At 39.6% G+C, this 21,926-nt stretch overlaps 2 protein-coding genes across 6 annotated transcripts in view; one reads left to right on the top strand and one right to left on the bottom strand.

Moving 5' to 3' along the window:
- Positions 1–11,282, bottom strand: part of LOC137267988 (TELO2-interacting protein 1 homolog) — a 38,752-nt gene extending 27,470 nt beyond the window's left edge. The window contains exons 1-12 of one of the 4 annotated variants that reach the window (XM_067802450.1): positions 11,164–11,282; positions 10,103–10,310; positions 9,461–9,603; positions 7,937–8,009; positions 7,053–7,204; positions 6,591–6,709; positions 4,266–4,353; positions 3,810–3,990; positions 3,242–3,453; positions 3,033–3,089; positions 2,374–2,505; positions 1,712–1,831 (exon numbers count right to left, since the gene is read on the bottom strand). In XM_067802450.1, coding sequence (XP_067658551.1) covers positions 1,712–1,831; positions 2,374–2,505; positions 3,033–3,089; positions 3,242–3,453; positions 3,810–3,990; positions 4,266–4,353; positions 6,591–6,709; positions 7,053–7,204; positions 7,937–8,009; positions 9,461–9,603; positions 10,103–10,299 — 1,474 coding nt within the window. In that variant the 5' untranslated portion in view covers positions 10,300–10,310; positions 11,164–11,282. Of the gene's footprint in view, positions 1–1,711; positions 1,832–2,373; positions 2,506–3,032; positions 3,090–3,241; positions 3,454–3,809; positions 3,991–4,265; positions 4,354–6,590; positions 6,710–7,052; positions 7,205–7,936; positions 8,010–9,460; positions 9,604–10,102; positions 10,311–10,944 lie in introns of all 4 variants that reach the window. The other 3 variants (XM_067802452.1, XM_067802451.1, XM_067802453.1) reach the window with 3 other exon arrangements.
- Positions 11,283–12,944: 1,662 nt separating this feature from the next.
- LOC137268411 (nephrocystin-4-like) overlaps positions 12,945–21,926 on the top strand; it is a 55,144-nt gene continuing 46,162 nt past the window's right edge. Inside the window, exon 1 of one of the 2 annotated variants that reach the window (XM_067802979.1) lies at positions 12,945–13,102. In XM_067802979.1, coding sequence (XP_067659080.1) covers positions 12,953–13,102 — 150 coding nt within the window. In that variant the 5' untranslated portion in view covers positions 12,945–12,952. The remainder of the gene's footprint in view (positions 13,103–21,926) is intronic. The other variant, XM_067802978.1, reaches the window with a different exon arrangement.

The raw sequence follows: 21,926 nt of genomic DNA, 5'->3' as shown, positions 1-21,926 counted from the left end.
ACACCTACCGTGAGAACACACTACACCATCCATGAGGACCCAGTACACCATCCAAGAGGACCCAGTACACCTACCGTGAGAACACACTACACCTACCATAAGTACACACTCCACCTACGATGAAGACCCAGTGCATCTACCATGAGAACCCAGTAACCTACCATGAGGACCCAGTACACCTACCATGAGGACCCAGTACAGCTTCCATGAGAACTCAGTACACCTACCGTGAGAACCCAGTACACCTACTGTGAGAACACACTACATCTACCGTGAGAACACACTACACCTACCATGAGAACACACTACACCTACGATGAAGACCCAGTGCATCTACCATGAGAACCCAGTAACCTACCATGAGGACCCAGTACACCTACCATGAGGACCCAGTACAGCTTCCATGAGAACTCAGTACACCTACCATGAGAACACACTACACCTACCGTGAGAACCTAGTAACCTACCATGAAGACCCAGTACACCTACCATGAGAACCCAGTACACCTACCATGAGAACCCAGTACACCTACCGTGAGAACCCAGTACACCTACCATAAGAACACACTCCACCTACCATGAAGACCCAGTGCATCTACCATGAGAACCCAGTAACCTACCATGAGGACCCAGTACACCTACCATGAGGACCCAGTACAGCTTCCATGAGAACTCAGTACACCTACCATGAGAACACACTACACCTACGATGAAGACCCAGTACACCTACCATGAGAACACACTACACCTACGATGAAGACCCAGTACACCTACCATGAGAACACACTACACCTACGATGAAGACCCAGTACACCTACCATGAGAACCTAGTAACCTACCATGAGGACCCAGTACAGCTACCATAAGAACCCAGTACACCTACCATGAGAACACACTACACCTACGATGAAGACCCAGTACAGCTACCATGAGAACACACTACACCTACGATGAAGACCCAGTACACCTACCATGAGGACCCAGTACACCTACCATGAGGACCCAGTACAGCTACCATAAGAACCCAGTACACCTACCATGAGAACACACTACACCTACGATGAAGACCCAGTACAGCTACCATGAGAACACACTACACCTACGATGAAGACCCAGTACACCTACCATGAGAACCTAGTAACCTACCATGAAGACCCAGTACACCTACCATGAGAACACACTACACCTACCATGAAGACCCAGTACATCTACCATGAGAACCCAGTACACCTACCATGAGGACCCAGTACACCTACCATGAGGACCCAGTACACCTACGATGAAGACCCAGTAAACCTACCATGAGAACACACTACACCTACGATGAAGACCCAGTACACCTACCATGAGAACACACTACACCTACGATGAAGACCCAGTACACCTACCATGAGAACACACTACACCTACGATGAAGACCCAGTACACCTACCATGAGAACACACTACACCTACGATGAAGACCCAGTACACCTACCATGAGAACCTAGTAACCTACCATGAGGACCCAGTACACCTACCATGAGAACCCAGTACACCTACCATGAGGACCCAGTACACCTACCATGAAGACCCAGTACACCTACCATGAGGACCCAGTACACCTACCATGAGGACCCAGTACACCTACGAGGACCCAGTACACCTACCATGAGAACCCAGTACACCTACAATAAAAACCCAGTACACCTATGAGAACCCAGTGCACCTACCATGAAAACCCAGAAGTCGACATGTTTTCATCAAGCAGTCTGCAATCCTTTTATCTTGAAAGTGTTGAAATACTTTCCTTGGTCTCCCTGATGGGTGGTCCGAGTCCATCACACTGGATCCTGCAGGTAGGGAAGGTGACTTTGTTTACCAATAATCAAACATTTCTTGTTAAATATAAAGCATCATTTTACCCAAACACAGAAGATAATCAAGCAGTTGCAACGTCTGGCATTGGCATAACTGGCTATGACATGCGTGTTGACACATCATTACGTTATGGAAATGTGATAATCTTGATCTTGACAGCATACCATACCTCACCTATGCAGCAACACGGAAACAGCGTAATTTAGACAGACTAAATTCAGCACTAACCTTGGAAACAAGCACAACTTGGATCATAATCAGCATAAACCTTTTCTTTGAATCTGACAGCATGTGATTCTGGCACCACAACTCTGCAGAGTTTCTCTCTGTCACAGGCAACTACAGTGGCAAGACTGTACTGTATCTTGACATGGTCGTTACCTACCGTATCTGAACACTGCTCTTAGGAAGTTATCCTGATATGGCCGTTACCTACAGCATCCCAACAATGCATCATGCTAATGTATCAAGGTATGGCAATCACAGATGGTATCCTGCCTTATTTGTTGCCTACCGTATCCTGGCATTGCTGTGCGTTGTTCGACAATGCTGACACTGCTACAGTCAAGCTCCACCATCTGCAGCAGAGCCAGGGCTAGGTGATGGAGATGAGGTTGTGACCGCAGGACACTCCTGATGCTCGGACCTGCAATGACAAGTTCACATTCAAGCATGTACTGTGCACAGGTGTGGGACCAAACTGAGCAACAACGGTGTGATGATCTGGTGTCACAGAAGATGGGGGTAAATATGGCCTAATGCCACAATGGTCCGGTGAAAACTATTGTCCGGTGATCTGGTGTGGCAGTAGCTGGGATCGAATATGGTTTCAAGCTAGCATAGTCTCGAACAGCAATGGTCTGCGGCCAGAAGAACTTAAGTTTACAAGTATCTGGTGTACAGGATTCTAATACCAAACAGCCTGTAGCTGAGATGTTCTGGTGCCATAATGGTCTTGTGTCACATTTGTCTGGAACAGCAATGGTTTGTCATGTCTGTCTGGAACTGTAATGGTCTGGTGTCACATTAGTCTGGAACAGCAATGGTCTGGTGTCACATTTGCCTGGAACAGTAATGGTCTGGTGTCACATTTGCCTGCAATTACAATGGTCTGGTGTCACATTTGTCTAGTGTTCTGGGGCTACAGACTGATTTCCATTATTTCAAACTTACCCAGAAGATCAAGGTACCCTGCCAGTAAATTGACTGCACACAGCTTTTGGTCTTCATCTGTGAACATAATTAAATGCAAAAGGTTCATATGTGTGACATCAATAATTGAACCAGCTACATGGATCTGGCATGCTAGTTCTCCAAGTGCAAATTATATATTGTCTAGAAGGACACAATGGCCTGTCACTACTGAGAGATGCTGCATGTACCTGCCACGCGGATTTGTCGAGGTAGAGACAGGACCAGGACATGCAGGTTCTCCTCAAGAACTTCAGTGAGGGGTCTAGCATTTTCTGTGCTGGTTTGTCGAGTCTTGTAAGATTCCAAGACCTTCCTGCTTTTAGCAGCCACAGCAGAATACTCATCTCCAACCAGTCCCACCAAGACCTCAAGGAAAATTGGACCACACTCACAGAGCGATCTGCCACAGAAAGAGTTGTGTTACACATATACTAGGAACAAAACAAGTGTCACACAATTGTAACACATGCAATGGACAGAAGTCGGCATAAAAAACAGAGGTCACAGTGCATATTGAAGCATGTGTCTAGGGCAGGACTATAGTGTCACACTGAAATCCTCCACAGTAAACAGGTGTCACACTGAAATCCACCAAAGCAACAGGTTTCACACAGACATCTGCCATAAGAACACTCGCATTTCCAATGAAAAGCTGATGTTAAAAATAGTCTTGCATACAGGTGATGAAAGATGAATAAAGATCACTGAACACTGAGATAAAATGGTGCACAGTTAGTGCATCAGTAAACATCTTACTTGGTGCAGTTGTGGAGGAGTTGGTCTGCCCAATCCACTAAAGTGTTCCTCACCCTCCAGTTGGTGTGAGAGGTCAGGGAGGACATCTGTCGAACCAGCACCAGCAGCTTACTGGCTGTGGCCTTCACCCATTCTGGTGACCTTCGTACAACCAAGCCCCGCACCTTCTCGTCAAGGCCATCTTAAAATGCCATTGAATGGAGTTGGTGCATATTGATTGTTCTCAGCAACAGTGTCGCATTATTACAAAACTGCGTAAGTTCTTACAGTGGGTTGCCTAGTGGTTATAGTGTTTACTCCTCACGCTTAAGATCCAGGTTCAATTCCCAAAATGTGTGAAGCCAATTTCTTGTGTCCCCCACCGAGATATTACTGGAATATTGCTAAAAGCAGCAAAAACTAAACTCACTGTAAGTTATGTGATGGTTTATGTAGAATGTGAATGAGAAATCTCACCTTGTATCTTGCTAGGATTCTCACTTTCCTCAAGCTGGGAATCTTCTAAGACAAGGCAAACCACTTTTGTCCAAACCTTTACAGCCCTCTGTGTAATAGACAAATAGCTTCAGTTCACATTTCTATATGCCACTGGGTAACAGATATACCGCTTCTATACATCTCCATAGCCAACTGTGTAACACCTCCACAGCTCAGTAACTATCCTGCAAACAGATACTCACATAAAACACTATCCTTTAAACATACTCACATACAACAATATCCTGAAAACAGATACTCAAATACAACATTATCCTGCATACAGATACTCACATACAACACTATCCTGCAAACAGATACTCACATAAAACACTATCCTTTAAACATACTCACATACAACAATATCCTGAAAACAGATACTCAAATACAACATTATCCTGCATACAGATACTCACATACAACACTATCCTGCAAACAGATACTCACATAAAACACTATCCTGCAAACAAATATGCTCAACATTATCCTGCAAACAGATACTCACACATAACATTACCCTGCAAACAGATAGGCTCAACACTATCCTGCTGTAATATACAACCCAAATTAACATTTGGCCTCAGAATAATCCCACAGGTGTTAGCATGCAACAAGTTTTCCCATACTGACATAGTGACAGGAAGCATCATCGCATTTATCCTCAGTCTTTAGATTAGGAGACGTAATACAGTTTGAATGACATTCTGTGTTATGTACACTCTAATGCATATCTTTGTTACCTGACAAAAACTTATATTTAACTGCCGTTTTGTCAGAGCTATTGCTTCGGCAATGTTATCCATGGAGACGGCCATATTGATGATGACGTCATGAGTTTATGTGTACACATTTCGTTGACAAAATTACTTTTGCAAATTCTATATTTTGAGCATCAAAAGGAATTTCCGTATTTATATTGAGACTCATAATGCTCTACATGTAATAGTACTGCACCCCTACTGCACCAATAGGAAATTAAAATATTTTGCTTGTTTATGTAAACAAATTACGTCAAGAGGACTGTGACGTAATTCCCATCAGTTAGCAGTTCTTGACAGTTGGTAGAGTAGAGGTTTCTCCATTGAGACATATTTTTGTCGGTATCTACCGTGTGTATCACTACAAATGTAAGTGTTTTACTGCCCAAGCTTTGCTTGAGACTTTTATTCATAGACGATTACCCTCATCGATATTAATTTAATGAAGCGTCCCATAAATCTTCTATGACTGACTGTAGAAACTGAAAAATGCTTTTGATGTTTCGTTTGGGGGAAACGGTCATCTTTAATGTTTGTCATTATTAATTCAGATAATTTTTTATGTAATAAATTCTTGTTCATTGTTTCAACCATTTGTGATCAAGTTATTTATTAATCAGTAAAAAGTGTAATTAACAGGGTAAAGTGAGAGTGATCCACAGAACCAGCAGGCTACATAAACTAGAACTTAACTGAAGAATAACTTTCTCATTTTACCCCAGTAAACCGTTACACTGCAAACAGATACTCACATACAACACTATCCTGCAAACATACTCACACACAACACTATCCTGCAACTGGCATGCAAACAGATACTCACACACAACACTATCCTGCAACTGGCATGCAAACAGATACTCACACACAACACTATCCTGCAACTGGCATGCAAACAGATACTCACACACAACACTATCCTGCAACTGGCATGCAAAACAGATACTCACACACAACACTATCCTGCAACTGGCATGCAAAACAGATACTCACACACAACACTATCCTGCAACTGGCATGCAAAACAGATACTCACACACAACACTATCCTGCAACTGGCATGCAAAACAGATACTCACACACAACACTATCCTGCAACTGGCATGCAAAACAGATACTCACACACAACACTATCCTGCAACTGGCATGCAAAACAGATACTCACACACAACACTATCCTGCAACTGGCATGCAAAACAGATACTCACACACAACACTATCCTGCAACTGACATGCAAAACAGATACTCACACACACTATCCTGCAACTGGCATGCAAACAGATACTCACACACAACACTATCCTGCAACTGGCATGCAAAACAGATACTCACACACAACACTATCCTGCAACTGGCATGCAAAACAGATACTCACACACAACACTATCCTGCAACTGGCATGCAAACAGATACTCACACACAACACTATCCTGCAACTGGCATGCAAACAGATACTCACACACAACACTATCCTGCAACTGGCATGCAAAACAGATACTCACACACAACACTATCCTGCAACTGGCATGCAAAACAGATACTCACACACAACACAGCATGTCCCTGCTTCGTGTCCCCTGTAGCTATCCTGCACAGAGACATGGTGATACCAGGCAGGAAAGAGGCAAACAAGTTGCCGCAGTTCACCCTCATCTTTGGTCCCCCTGCAGAAAAGACAAACAAGTGCAGAAACAGTCTTACACAGACCCTACACAGGTAAGCCGTCCAAACAGGATCTAGATTTTCAAAGCTCCCTTAGCCCTAAGGTAGTCATAAGTGCCATGCATTAACATTAACTTATGATTAGATCAGTGCTAAAAGAGCTTCGAAAATCGAGGCCCATACATTACTTTGGGCCAACTTCAGTCCCACATGGACACAAGAAGGACCAAGGTCCCTGCATGGTGACAGGTATTTCAGTGCTTACAACCCATTTAGTTAAGTTACCTATGTGTGGCCTTACTTCAGCATTATATGTATGTAATACTGTAAAGACCTTGGACCTACTCTTGCTGTCAGCCTGACTGAGACAAAGAAGTGTTTCCATGGCAGCAAGCTGAACTTCCCGACTCTTGTCAGCCTCTGCCATCCTCAGCAACATTGACACAGCATAACCAACCGCTGGCAGGCTGTATGCAGAGAACAGGCACTGCATCACACTGAAATATACATGGCATATAGTTATGAAGGTGCCCCTTACCACAACATGGTGTAGCTTTCTGAAAGTATTTATGATCATGAGGAAAGTGTCAAGCTTTCATGATATATCTTGATGACATTGTCATGTTCACATCCTTTCACATTCGTGAGCCAACCTTCTATCAGTTGCCATTGTGACATTGTCAAACCTACCTCCTGTCACTGTCAGTTGAGATGGTGACATTGTTTCATGTATCTCCTGTCAGTTGCCATGGTGACATCATTATACCTACCTATCAATTGCCATGGTGACATTGCTATACATACTTCCTACATGTTACCATGGTGACAATATCGTACCTATTTCCTATCTGTTGCCACCTTGACATTGTTATACATACGTCTGAACTGTACCTGTTATCATGGTGACATTGTCGTACCTACTTCCTATCATCTGTCATGGTGACATTGTTACATCTCCCTTCTTTCAGTTGCCAAGGTAACATCGTTACACATAGCTCCTGTCAGCTGCCATGGTGACATTATCGTACCTACCTCCTTTCAGTTACCTTTGTCACTCCTACCTCCTTTCAGTGCCATAGTGACATCGTCGTACCTACCTCTGATTAGCTGCCATTGTTACACCTACCTCCTTTAAGTTACCATGGTGACATTGTTACACCTACCTCCTATCAGTTGCCATGGTGATATTGTTATACCTATCTATTATCAGTTGCCATGGTGACACCTACCTCCTATCTGCACTATTAAGGAGTGTCCCCAGCACCTTGACAACACCAAGTTTCAGCTCATCAGATTTTATCACTGCAATGACAGGATGATTGAGATTCTTGTATATATGATTGCCTTTGTCATCGTAGGTCTTGCATTTACTAGGAACCAAACACCAAGAGCTGGTCATGCATACCTTGAAGAGCCCATCTATCTCAGTATTATTACTAGTACTTATATTACAAAAAGGCAATAGTTCCTTTCAAGGCACAAGCAGTGTTAACCTGGTTTTTTTTAATACAGTCAGTAATGGTGAGTTGGTCTCTTTCTATAAATTTAAACACCATTTTCATACCTTTGACAAATCTTGAACAGAGCTAATAACAGATTCAAATTTATGTCCAGATATACAATAAACTCTTTCAAAATACAGATACTTGTGCCCATCAGCAAGGACTTGATGACATGCCAGGTCTGGAGTTAATGGCATCATCATCATCATCATCATCATCATCATCATCATCATCATCATCATCATCATCACCACCACCACCACCACCATCATCATCATCATCATCATCATCATCATCATCATCATCATCATCACCATCACCATCATCATCACCATCATCATCATCATCATCATCATCATCATCATCATCATCATCACCACCACCACCATCATCATCATCATCATCATCATCATCATCATCATCACCATCCTTGGAAACCAAACTAAAGTTCCCTGTAGACAATGCAGGGATGAGAATGGATATGAGTGAAAAAAGTCATGTTAACTGAAATAATATAACATATATCATGAACAACACCAGTGCCATCAAATACACAGAATTCCACAGATTTGAGGAAAATTCTGATCCCTGACAATGTGTATACAAAAAGCAATATCTGTACTTACTGCATTTCAATGTGTTTGAAAGACTATACATATTCAGTTTATAGTTTCTTTTGAGTCTGTAAAATTGTGTTCAGAACATTAATACTAATTCACTTGATGTTTAAAACTGAAGTATGCATGAAAACATATTCATTATGATAATAGCACACAAAGCTGGTCAAGAGGTTGGTAATGTCTTTGTGTCAATGAAGTTGTGGCCTGTGATTTTTAACTGCACATAACCTTGGTTACCATGCCTAAACTGTCACCATGGTGACCATTGGCACCTACACAAAAAGGAAAGACATTATGTCAAGTTTAGTTTTCAAAGAACTGATTAAGTTAGAGCTCTTCCAAAGCTGATGGTACAAAACCAAGAGTGACAATATGACCACCGGTTACCTGAGACTTTTAGTGGGAAAGAGACAAAGGACCCCGTTTGGGTGAGTATAGTTTGGCTGTTCTTGGGAACATTGGGAAAGAGGTTTCCACTCAACGTTTTGAGGGAAAGGGAGATAAAACAATAAGTATGACACAAGGAAAAAATCTGAGTTTTTATTTTTTACAAAAGTTTGTCAACATGCACTATTTTTCCAATGCCATTGTCTAAGAAATGGTTTCCTCAGGGTGACACTTGATTACCAACCTCTGCCTTGCCCATTGTCAGGGGTAACCAAGAGTGCTGTGAAGGTGGTGAACATGTCTTGGAACATTTCCCAGCGGGTGACAGATGTGTGAGAAAGGACATGTTCCACACAGGAGCACACTGCAGTGAGGACATCCTCCTTCCTAGAACACAAACACATATGTTTGTTACCAGCGATACTAGCGTTCTTGTTATCAAAGAGCAAAACAAACAATGTCTTTCTAACACCACCACTGTATCAACACTAAATCACCACAATCAGGATTATCTCACCTCTCTCATGCCATAAAGCAGTTTGGATAATTATGCATTATTTATCAGAAAATCTCATCCATTTTAATGTAAGAAAGGCACATTTGTTTACAAAATCCCATCCAACTGTATTTCAGAAAGACACCATGCATTACAAAATAACATCCCATTTAGTTATAGAAAGGCATTATTAATGTAGAATGATGAAAATCTCATTCAGTTTAATGTCAGGAAGGCTTTTTTAATAACAAAAGCTCATCCATTTTAATGTCAAAAATGCATAATTTATAACAAAATCAAATCCAGTTACTGTCCAAATGAGATGCATCCTCCCCTTTGATTGCCAGTCAGTTTTTTGGAAGTATATGTTTGCCGCCATCTTCAACTTACTGGATGTCCTGTGTTTGGTGTTTGACGATCAGTCTCAGGGGGAAGAGAACATACTCCTGCAGATCCTGGAGCACTTCACCTTGAACTGACCTCACATTTTCCAAAACCTCAAACACATTCTCTTTAGTTTGTTCCTTTGTGAGTCTTACACAAACTGGCCGGAGTTTGTTGAAGGCTTCTGTCCTGTCAGCTGCCATACCAGCGCTAGCTGTAAAACAAGACAAAGTCTGTCATTCAGGTTATGTCATGCTCATGTTCTGGATGACACTAATTTCAGCTTGTTTACACTTGTGTAACCTTGATTTAAGGATAGTGGGGAAATGTGGTGAAAATCAGATTTTACATGTACAATTTCATTTTGCATACTCATTGATTAGGAGCACCTTTAGAATACAGCACCACAACTTCTCATGAACCTGATGAAGATGTTAGGGTTTGTGGTGGTGGTGTATACTAAAGGTACACCACTGATTATTTTATTCGTTGATTAAACAAATTGAAAATGCATAAAATTCCACTTCAGGAACAGAATAGCTACAGGGGCATGCTTGAATGATCAGCCTTATGCATTTGGGTCCCTACAATATGTGACATCACCTTGTGTTGTGGATTATGTAGTCGGTTTCTTTATACCACTATGTACGACAGACCACTGCAGTAAATATTGACACCAAGGACAGCAGACGATGAGACGTGAAAAGCTGGAGGTAACGGTATCTATTTTACTTCACGTTTCGTAACAACAAAAATTGGTGATGGTGGCATTAGTTATCTTAGGCTGTTTATCGGAGTGCCGGACAACTAGCTCTAGATATTGACGATACTTATTTATCAATACTTACTTACTTCGTAATGTCAAAACTTTTACTTTTCGGTTGTGTCCATAACAACTTTTACATAGTTGACTGTTATATCCTCGTCTTTTCCTTACAAGTCCAATTGTAGCAACACCGAGACATGGAGATTTTGAAATTTGCTTCCAGTACCTCTAATTCTACACCTTCGCTAAAACACTGACAGATGACAGTAAGTGACCGATCAACACTTGTCACTTTACTCACAGGGTTGGCAGCTTTCTGTCGCCTGTCACGCTAAACTGATGTGCGCGGCCATTACACTTAATAGCCAATCAAATTGCTCCTCACAAAACCTATCTATAGACTGGTCCCCGATCATGTTTATTTCAAAAGCATAACCAGTATAATTATGAAGCGGAAATGGAATTAAATGTCGTGAAAGGTAGACATGAACAAACAATAACATTTAGAAATTGGTCAAAAGTAACATCTTACAAAAGATCTGACAGCTAATAAAACTTTTTTTCACACAGATCATCTCTAATATGAAACCAAGGACTACTTTACAGTTTAAACTAAAATGAGATGGTCTCTTTTAAAACTCTCGATTGTTTGGGGGGTGGGGGGTTGCACCTGGAAACACAAATTGGAATAACATTAATCCTAGGGGAGACGGTGTTTTTGTAGACTGAACCAGTTCGTAGACGTGGTGATTTCGTAAACCAGACTGTTTCGTAGACGGTGATGTCGTAGACGTGTATAAATAATTGAATAATATTATTCTGCAAGCATATTAATTTTGATAAACCACTAGGATCTAGTGAGTTGTTTTGATTGCGTTTTGTTAATTACACCTTATCCAGTGCTACTTCTCGGCTTGTGTCTGTGTCGTTGAATGTTGACCAATTCTGTGGGAATAGGAAGTAGCGAATTGTTTTGATTGTGAAATAGTGTGTGTATATTCAAGTGTGTTGTTAATTATTTGTCGGTGACCAACACGCTCTATCCTTCTCCACTGCTACTTCTGGGCTTGTTTCCATAGCTGAATTTTGATCATACTTACTTATTGTGTAGTTTGGTATTTATTTCAGAAAACTCAGAGATTATTATATCATTTGCACGCCGCTCATCATGTTTGGGTTTTTTTAAACACCGATCATACTTACATAACATGTTGTTTTATTTCACCAAACTCAAACACTTTTCGTTTGCACTAATGTCAGAATTAATAATAATTAATACCGAACTAACATTTACTAACGTCTACCAATCCACCGCTCAATTCGTCTACGAATCCACCGGATTTCCACGTCTACGAACCAGTCTGGTCTACGAATTCACTCCTTGGTCCTAACTAAGACGACTCAACGTAGTAACTTCTTTTCAGCAACCAAGAAAAAATGTATATTCCTTCATTCTTGTAAAATAACACTCATAAATATTGTCGAATGAAGCATTAATTGTCATCATGTTTTAGTGTTAGACATATGTACACATGCATCGTTTCGTTAGGTATGACCATAATTTTTCCAAGAATATTATGACTTTTTCAGAATTATGTAAACAATCGTCAAATGAAGTCATGTCTTTTCGTAGTCTTCAAGCATGGATATGATATTAGAGGACTAGGAAGTGTAACTAGTCGATATATGCTATTTCCAGTCCCTGTGTATTGAATATAAACATATTGTAGCATACAGAACCGGCATATGTGTTAGTATTTGTTACTTTTGTGGAAGGGAAGATGGATGTAGGACACAGGTCTTGTTTCAGTTGAGAGTTGGATTTTCGATTTACCCAAACAACAGGAAGCGGTTTTTCCTATAGTATTTACCATACAAACCAAATAGTTCTGTATTTTTTTCACACATCATCTGACTACAGTTTCTATTAGAGAATATGTCACCTTTGCTGTTGCATATTTATGATATATACAAACATGTTCAGAATTAATGGTTATAACAAATTCTTTCTTGTCTTCCATTTTAACATATATATTGAAATGTATGAAATTAGTTGTACGGAAAATCAAATAATTTTCTTAGTTGACAGTATGGCGGGTCCTCCGACAGGCAAATCGTGGAGAGATTTCCACGAGAAGAATATACACCTACCACCACCATTTGACCGACAGCAGGCAGCACATGAAATTAGCACACCAATATGCATAAATCTGAAAACGGTTCAAGGACTGTCCAATCCCGTAAGTTTTAGTTTTAAGCGGCGTGTTTGATGTTCACCCACAAGCCTGTGCACGTTTCCAAGCAAAACAAACCAAAGCACATCCGAACAAAGTTTCACTGTCCACTTAGCACGAACACACTGATATAGCAAGTGTTGCAACAATTTAATCTACAATTAAATATGCCCACAATATAGAATATTTTCAAAGCTTTTAATCTTTGATGAAACTGCTTTTTGTTCAAATTTATTTGTAGAATTCTTGGTCTAATTCTGTCATTTAAAATTTTATCGTTGATGTCTTGTATATATATCATTATTAATAAAAAAAGAGTGAGCACAAACACTGCAAATGTCTCAATATGAATGCCCCAGTTGATGCTTCAGAATTATTCTACAAAGGCCAGAATGGGTCTTTCTTAAATGACATGCATCAAAACAGGGTTGAAATACAGAATTCCAAATGCCTTCAGCCATATTGGTAAGGTACTTGTTCTATCTCAGCAATGGTTTGAGCATTCTGATACAGGTCATTCGTTTTCATTGTTCATGTGAAATAAGTATGTTGGTGTCTATAATGTGTGATTGTTATGATGGACATGTTTAACCTAAATGAAAAGAGTCACCTGTATTCTATATCCTAAATATTTCACTAGAAGTGAATATGAGACACTTCATACTGACATCATGGCACAAGACTTACCAATGTATAATCAAGAAAGTGTCAGATAGCAGGGTGTTAGCAGCCTTATGCAAATTGCAATAAATCTCAGACCTGATATGTAATCTGGCCCAGCTAATCCATATTTTCTAGTGGTAAGGTCCAATTGAACCTTCCACGTTATCATGGTTATGTACATAATGTTGAAATGACAGTGCTTTAGATCATGGCAGTGTAATCTCTCATTCCTTTTGAGAAGAGATCCTAGCTTTGGATACGTATCTGATTTTCTGCTACTGAAAATCTCCTGTGATTACTCTTTGTTCTGTTTTTTTTTATTCTACTTCATGTTTTCAAATAATGGTAGTGAGGTAATATCACTGGAAGGGAACTTGGTTCCAGTGAGAGTGGAGTTTGATTTTCGCAACAGAAACTTTGTGATGTGTCACATAGTCTTTGTGGTATTATGGAAATAGAAACATTTTGAAATCCTATTAAACACTTTTTTTCCTAAATTTCATTTCATATGACCACTCTAGTAGAAACCCAGCAAATTTACTGCATCAAAACATTATTTTTTCCATTTACTGAGGAAAGGTTGTGTCAGTGTTGTTCATTTTGTGCGATACATTTCCCTTTTGATTGACAGGGGGATTTATACATTGGAAGGGTAAGGTGAAAATTGGCCTGTGTACCTAAAAATATCAGTATTACAAGAGAGTTGAATTAAAAATCAAGTGGGGCTGGCAACAATTATCTGTGACAATGAATGAATTTTCCATTACATCAATTTCATAATCACAAAGTGTCTGTGACATATGACCAATTCATGGAAATTGATACGCACAGTTCTTTTCACAGATAAAACAGCACATGGTTTATGATGAAAGAGGATAAACACTCACTGGAACATTTTGTATTATTTTGACACTTTTTATTGGATCATTTGTCACAATAAAATGATTATTTATCAAAGACTCTGACATATCACAGTTTCCTTCGCAAAAATCACAAAGACACCACACTCACTGTAACCAAGTTCCCTACCAGTGAATATGACTCTCAAACAATTTTTTTTATTAACACATTGTTACAACTGGAAACAGTGTTTCAATAAATACATTGTACAAGTATAAAAACTCATTCGTGTTTGTTATTAGCCTCCACTCTGAGTTACCACCCCTACCAAGGGTAGCCGTGGATGCATTCTAAAGACAGCACAGTGTTGAATTTCTGATATGTGATGTCATGATGTAATTATTAAGCCTGGTTTGCATGAAGGGCATGTTTCTCTTTGCAGCCAGTGAAACTTCATGGCTTGACATTTTTCACATAATTCATCTTTTTCAAACTTGAGCCAAAGGTGTGCCAACACTGACTCAATTTAATAGTTATAGTTTTGTCTAGCTATGAGACCAAATGAAACCATTAAGTGGTTCTGATTACACCTCTTTAAAGTTTAGGGCAAGCAGGATTGTTTTAATTTTTCTTAACACTTTCTTTAGAAGTAAACTACCAAGTAATAGTACATTTTTCAATGTGTAATTGTGTATTCAGTCACCCTTGCCGTCTGTAAAATAAAAGTGCGAAGTTGAATTTGATTCATGCCGTTGCTGTTTCTAGTGTTCATGCACATGAAGCATGAGCCCTGCCAATTTAAAGACAGAAATATTGTGTTTCTGTTTGCACTTGCAGCTGCAAAAGGGCCTTCATGCTCATTTGTCGCTACCCAAGTGATGCACATTCCAGGAATCATGCTCAGTTCAATCAATCAGTCAGTTCTCTCCTGAGGAAGGCCTTTCCTGAAAATAAATTCTAGGAAACTCTTTGTCTTAAGGTTAGAGTCTTCCTTCAGGTAGGATCCGGACCCCCACACCCATTAGATTGCACACCCATTGGATGCAAATGATGAGATGTGACGGATACTTTTCGCTGACCGCACATACACAGTAGGGGAGGTAACTCTTGGTGGCAGTTGGCCATATAGCAAACTGTTTCAAGTTTCTGTATTTGTACAATGTTTATTCAAGTTCCTGAATCTGTACAAGTTTTTTTTCAAATTGTTACAACTGTCGCATGACAAGATGCATATATTCTTCAAGGAGAATATGGGTTTAAATAAATTTTAGTCATGTAAATTTTTGGGGAGTCAGTTTGGGTATTGTGAATACAAAATATCATACAGTAGTGATGTTCATCAGGACAAAAGTAAGTATCACTTTCCAATAAATCATTGGATCTAGCGAAATTATGTTAATAACTGTTTAATTATTTATCACAATCTACATATAAAAACATTTAGATAAAACTACAGTTTGCTTACAACCTTCTCATCTGCCATTGTGTGGAAAGGGAAGCACCTCTGAATCAGTATCATCACAGGGACATAGTGATGCCTATTCTGTACAGTTGCAACAGACACACAGCATTTGGAGTTTACATTATTGGTATACCATTCTATTTTAAGCTGGGTGTTTCTTTGGATTGTTCTATTAGCCTCACATGAGGTTTCCACAACAGTGTGTCAAGTTGTGCAAGCTCCCTGTGAATTCCACACAGGGCAGTGTAACATTGATTAGTCTGCTTAAGTACTGATGTCAGAGTGTCGATAGACTTGATCGTCATAACTTCTCTGGCGTCTTGAGCAACCGTCCAAGCTACCTCTTCAATCTTCCCATCAAAAAGAGTAGGTGCTGACCATGGAACTTGGATACAAAGCTGGACTGATGATTTTATAAGCTTCATCCACATCCGGTGCTCTGACGAATGGCTCCATATGATGTAGAGGGAAGCGACATGCGTTGAACAACGGCACATGAGCTGTAGTCAATAATGATGATGAGTGCACTCATCTTTCCTCTTCTAAATGCCGCTCCATGAGATTCATCATCTGCGTTGTGAACTGTTGCGTGAAGGTTCCTTGGTCAAACTGCTGCAAAGTTTGTAGCAACAGTTGATCTATATCTACTGTTGATGGATTCTGTGTTGTCTGACGATTCTGCATTGTCTGACGATTTTCCTCCGGTGTTGAGAAGAGTGGAAAATGTTTCGGGGTAGATCTAGATGTCATCCGATGACTGTGTTGATTGATATCTACCTCGTCATGTAGAATCTTGTTTTTCTCTTTCTTCATACTGCCGAGTGGAGTCACAAAGCTACAGATTTTTTTCTGTCACTGAGTTAGTACTCACTGGTGTTAAACTCAATAAGATAGCCAAATTTTCCTTTTAGTAACCAAATAAATTATACCAGCCACACTCAAACTCATTTGGGTAGTATAAATCATGAAATTCATACAAGCATTTTATTAATGCGAAAAATGTATCTGTACTCTCTCGCATTATTATAATGACGCATTTCGGTCTGACCATGAGCACTAATTACCATGACACCTATTGATATCCATTGAACTTATTCATCAGCAAATTATGTAACAAATGCAGGTCACTTCCTCACTACAGGTATCCCCAGTCACATGTAATTATCACTGGTTACAATCACTGGTCATTGTTTAAAGTCACACAAGCACATCATCAGACCAGACATTCGGCAGCATTTATAATGTCGCCATAAGACAAGTAGGAGCAAGCAGTCACGTGATCAAACCTGGCAGCACGATCATAAGATCATCAGCTCATTTCCATTTATTGCTTAACAAGCTCAATTCAGGCTATTTGGTACATAACAGGCATGAACAAAACAAGAAGAACATAAAAGATTCAGGGTGTCACATTTTATCATCAATGCAGATTCCTGAGTTAGCATTAATTTAGTGATGCAATTTACACTAGACCCTCTCACATTAAATTCAGGATGCATAAATTTCATGATTTACAGTATTTTGCCATTTTTCATTAATTGCAAAAATATTATAAAGGTTAAATGTTGAATTACGTGTTTGTTATGTACAGTAAAGTTCACTTATAACGTACATGCTTACAACGAATTGGCGGTTACAACAAACAAATTCAGAAGTCCTGACTGCTTTCCTATATATTGTTATGAATTAACTACCGTATACACCGAACACTGATAGTACGAATTATCTGTTACAACAAACAAATTGACAGGTCCCTCTGTGCTATTTCACGCGTTGATTGACGTGTTTACAACCAACAGCTGATCCGAATCCACTTGCGTGTCATCTCACATGTCACCAATTAGCTTGTGAAAACAAACAGGCTTCCTCACATGGGATCAAGGGGATAATAAAATAAACTTACCTGTGAACTTCGAAAGGGAGGGTTCATGTAACCGGATGAAAAAGACATGGATGATACTGAATTGGATGAATATGACATACCCCTTGCAAACTTGGGAGAATGTGGGGAGAAGTGACTGACATTGCTAATGTACCGGCAGAGGTGACACTCGAAGATTTCTTGAATGCAGATGAAAACATTGTGACCACAGAACGACTTACAGATGAAGATATAGTTATGGCAGTGAAGAAAGACAATGAAACAGTTGATAGTGATGAAGATGACAGTGAGACAGTGACAGAACTGAAAGTGAAGATGACAGCGGAGGCAGCAACATGTTTAAAACATGTAAGAGCCTTTTTCTTGTCAAGACCAAATGTTCCGTTGTCTTGTCCTTGATAATATTAATGATTGTATGCAAGCTCTGGAATCTATTCAAATGTCTGCTCATGTTCAAACTAAAATTACCGATTTTGTTAAAGATGCATAATAAAATACATGATCGGTGATGAAATGAATGATCCATGACAATTATATGTTCGACGATTCTTGGTAATTTCCGAATATTCACGAACATTCCTGAATCGCTGAGAATAAACTTCGCTTACAACGAACTGAAAACAACAGTCCCTTTGAGTTCGTTATAAACGAATATTACTGTATATTGGATCTGTAATGCAAAACTTGTGTGTAATAGGTTTAATCATGTTAATAGGGATGGAATTTTCACATAGTCATTTGCATGATATTCGCAAATAAGCAGCTTGTCTCTATAGTTTTCATAGAGGGAATTTTTCAGCTCTTTTAGTGATTTCTCTCTATTTGAATTTCTAAATTGCAGTCCTTTGCTATTCCTATTTTTTACACAAATAATGTTCTCATGCACTTAACAATAGGAACAGGTACAGGTACTCTTTCACTCTCTGACCCAGGTAATATCTGTGCTGTGACTCAGAGGGACATGTTTTTGTTTCCCTAATTTTGATGAATGCATCATTGAGGTGGATTTTTACACACGATTGAATGACAAGAGGTGAGAGTCAGAACATCTGTCAAAGGCCTGATCTGCATGTTCTTCTCATTTTCTGAAGCAGACATGTTTCCTGACAGCGTGATCTTCCCTGTGATTTGCATCAAACATTCAGCGCTGTCCCAGCTAGCACTCATTTTGGACACGTAATCAGACTTAATTTAGACATAAATGTGCAGATAAATGTGACATTCTCATATCTCAGAGTCGTTTCTCCAAGAAAATGAAAAGGCTTGGGTTGTTCTTTGGATCCTACAGAGGTTAAAAGATTTTTGGGCAATTTCGTAATTACAGCATCATGATTATGTCATAAAAAGAACTTCAAGTGGAAAATTAGTCAGGACAAATTACTTTCTCAAAGTCACTTTCCCTTTGGCAAGTGGCTTTAAAAAATTTTTGATCCCTGCTATGTACACAGGAAAGCATCATTTGATGGACAATCGTCTTGGGAGTCAACAAATGACTGGAGGGATCATCATTCAAATCGTTTAAAGTCAATTTGGGAGTGATTGTCTCTCTTTGATAGGATCAGGAGCGTTCAACAAGATCAGGAGCGTCCAACAGGATCACTAGTGTAAAACGGGATGAGAAGCATCCATCTGGATCATTAGTGTAAAACGGGATCAGGAGTATCCGACAGTATGAGTTGTGTTACTGTTAGTCACGTCTGACAGGATCAGTAGTATCAGACAGGATCAGGAGCGTCTGACTGTATCAGGAGTGTCAGACAGGATAAGTTCTGTTCGTCACGTACGACAGGATCAGGAGCATCCAACAGAATCAGGAGTGTCCGAAGAAATTGTGTCCGTCACGCCCAAAGGATACCAGGTGTCAACGGGATAAGTTGTGTTCGTCACGACCAAGAGGATCAGACGCATCCGGCGTGATCAGAAGCGTCAGAAAAGATCAGCTGATCTCATCAGAGACGTGAAAGTTATAGCAAAGATTGTTTTCAGTCGGTGGGATGACATCTTTGATTTGAGGATCATCTTCATTAATGACATTAGATTTTCTTTCTCTCACATGACTTCCTCTTGAAGATTTCATGCACAGAAATGTTCGATGTTGTGGATTCTCTCAAGCTGAAACAAATGGAAATTTTCCTCTGGGTCTAGGATTTTATAGTGAAAACATTCAAGTTACTGTTTTTTTTCCACAGTGTGATTCCCTCTGTTATTTTCTACTCTCAGTGACCCCACTTGCTTCTCACAGATAAGAGCCTTACAAAATCATGACAGCATTTCAGGTTTACCAATGGATTTAAACAATCTTGGATATGACTGTACCTTGTGCTGAATTTGTTAGTTTCAGGTTTTTTTGTTTGAAAGACACTGCTCACGTCATACAGTCATAATTACAAAACTTACAAAACCCGTAATGGCCACAGTATTCAGTCTAGACCACAGTTAAGCTCGCCCTCATACATGAAGTTCCAGCTTCAGAGTTCCTTCCCTTTGCCCTGAAACTGAATGAAGATCAGTGGGATTTCAAGAGGGATTGGCAATCAACAAAAACATTGTCTAGGTGTCCCTGCAGAACATAACTCACGGGACAGATGCATCTGTTTTACACTCTCTTCTGACCCCAAGGGACTGTTACATCAGGTGACCTGCGGCGGCTTGTGCAATATCCGCTCATATACCTTTAAACAGACTGCTGCCAAATTGGGGCAACACAGAGTATGCTACAGGCTTCTGTATGAAAGACACAGATTTAGCATCTTACCCCCTTCTCCACATAGACATTGTTTGACATTGCAGGGTTTGAAATTAAAGCTTTGAGGTTGCAATAACAACAACTTGCTACCTGGTATTTCTTTAGTGAAACTGCATACGTTTATCAATTAGCTGTCAAGGTGTGGGATTTTGCTACCTATTTTTATACCAAGAGCTAAGTACTTGCTACAAGCTGAGAAAGTTAATTTCAAACACTGCATTGGGAAGTGTTTGTACAAAGACTTCACTGCTAAAAGATAGACAAAGAAACCACATTTTTCTTTCGTGGAGTCAGATGTACAAAATGTAGAGATTCTCCCCAATGCTCCAAACTTGATGTAGACAATCTGTCCTGATTCTAGTTACATGCACAGAATGCACCTTTCAGTGTTGAACATAGAACTGTGCAGGGATTACACAGCGTTCCCAGCTATGTTGAAATCTTTACCCACCTCCAACACATGGTATTGATTCAGTATTGTGAAATGAAATATGAATTTCAGTAATGCATTCATAAATTTAAAAATCCGTCTGTAATGGATTACACCCACCCAGCTGGTTGTGCTGATATTCCATGCAATATTGCACTTAGCAGAGATTGGCTAGATTAGTGAAGGCACCTTACTCACCTAGAGTGCTGCTTGCTTGTAGAAGGGTGCATTATAAATGAGTTGTGTTAAGGAGAGGTGTTACAAGGCTTGGAACACGAAGAATACATACACAGTTTGACATTTTGTTTCCTCTCTCTACCGACTATATTGTTTTAGTTTTATAACAGTAGTTTTGCGTGTATTAGAATAAAATGAAAAGCTTAAAAGACATTTACAGGATAAACCTACTAATAACAATCCCACTTTTGATGCTTTTTGTGTTTTTATTGACAGACATTTCATTGCTCGATAGACGTAGACGTAGATATCATGGATTCTTGGTGAAAACTTTGCTGCTGAAAAAGTTTTTGTCATTAAAGTACAGTATTCTTTTATAAATTTGATTCTAATGGAAAGCTAGTTGACTGGATAAAAACCTAAAAGCATTGAATTACATAAAAGATCCCAGTTACCATGGTTACATTTACCTTGAAATCATGTCATGTTTTATTTAACAGATCAAAGTATGTTGAAATATCATGAAAACCTAGTACAGAGGACCTATCTGATCAGGTGTCATGTTGACGTGCACTGATCATATAATTTCCTTTTGAAAGGATGAAAATGAAATACCACTTAAGGGTTTAT

This window comes from Haliotis asinina, chromosome 16 (genome assembly GCF_037392515.1).
Source record: "Haliotis asinina isolate JCU_RB_2024 chromosome 16, JCU_Hal_asi_v2, whole genome shotgun sequence".
Taxonomy (NCBI): Eukaryota; Metazoa; Mollusca; class Gastropoda; order Lepetellida; family Haliotidae; genus Haliotis; species Haliotis asinina.
Note: the sequence above shows the minus strand (reverse complement) of the source record. Positions and strands in the feature narration are given on the sequence as shown.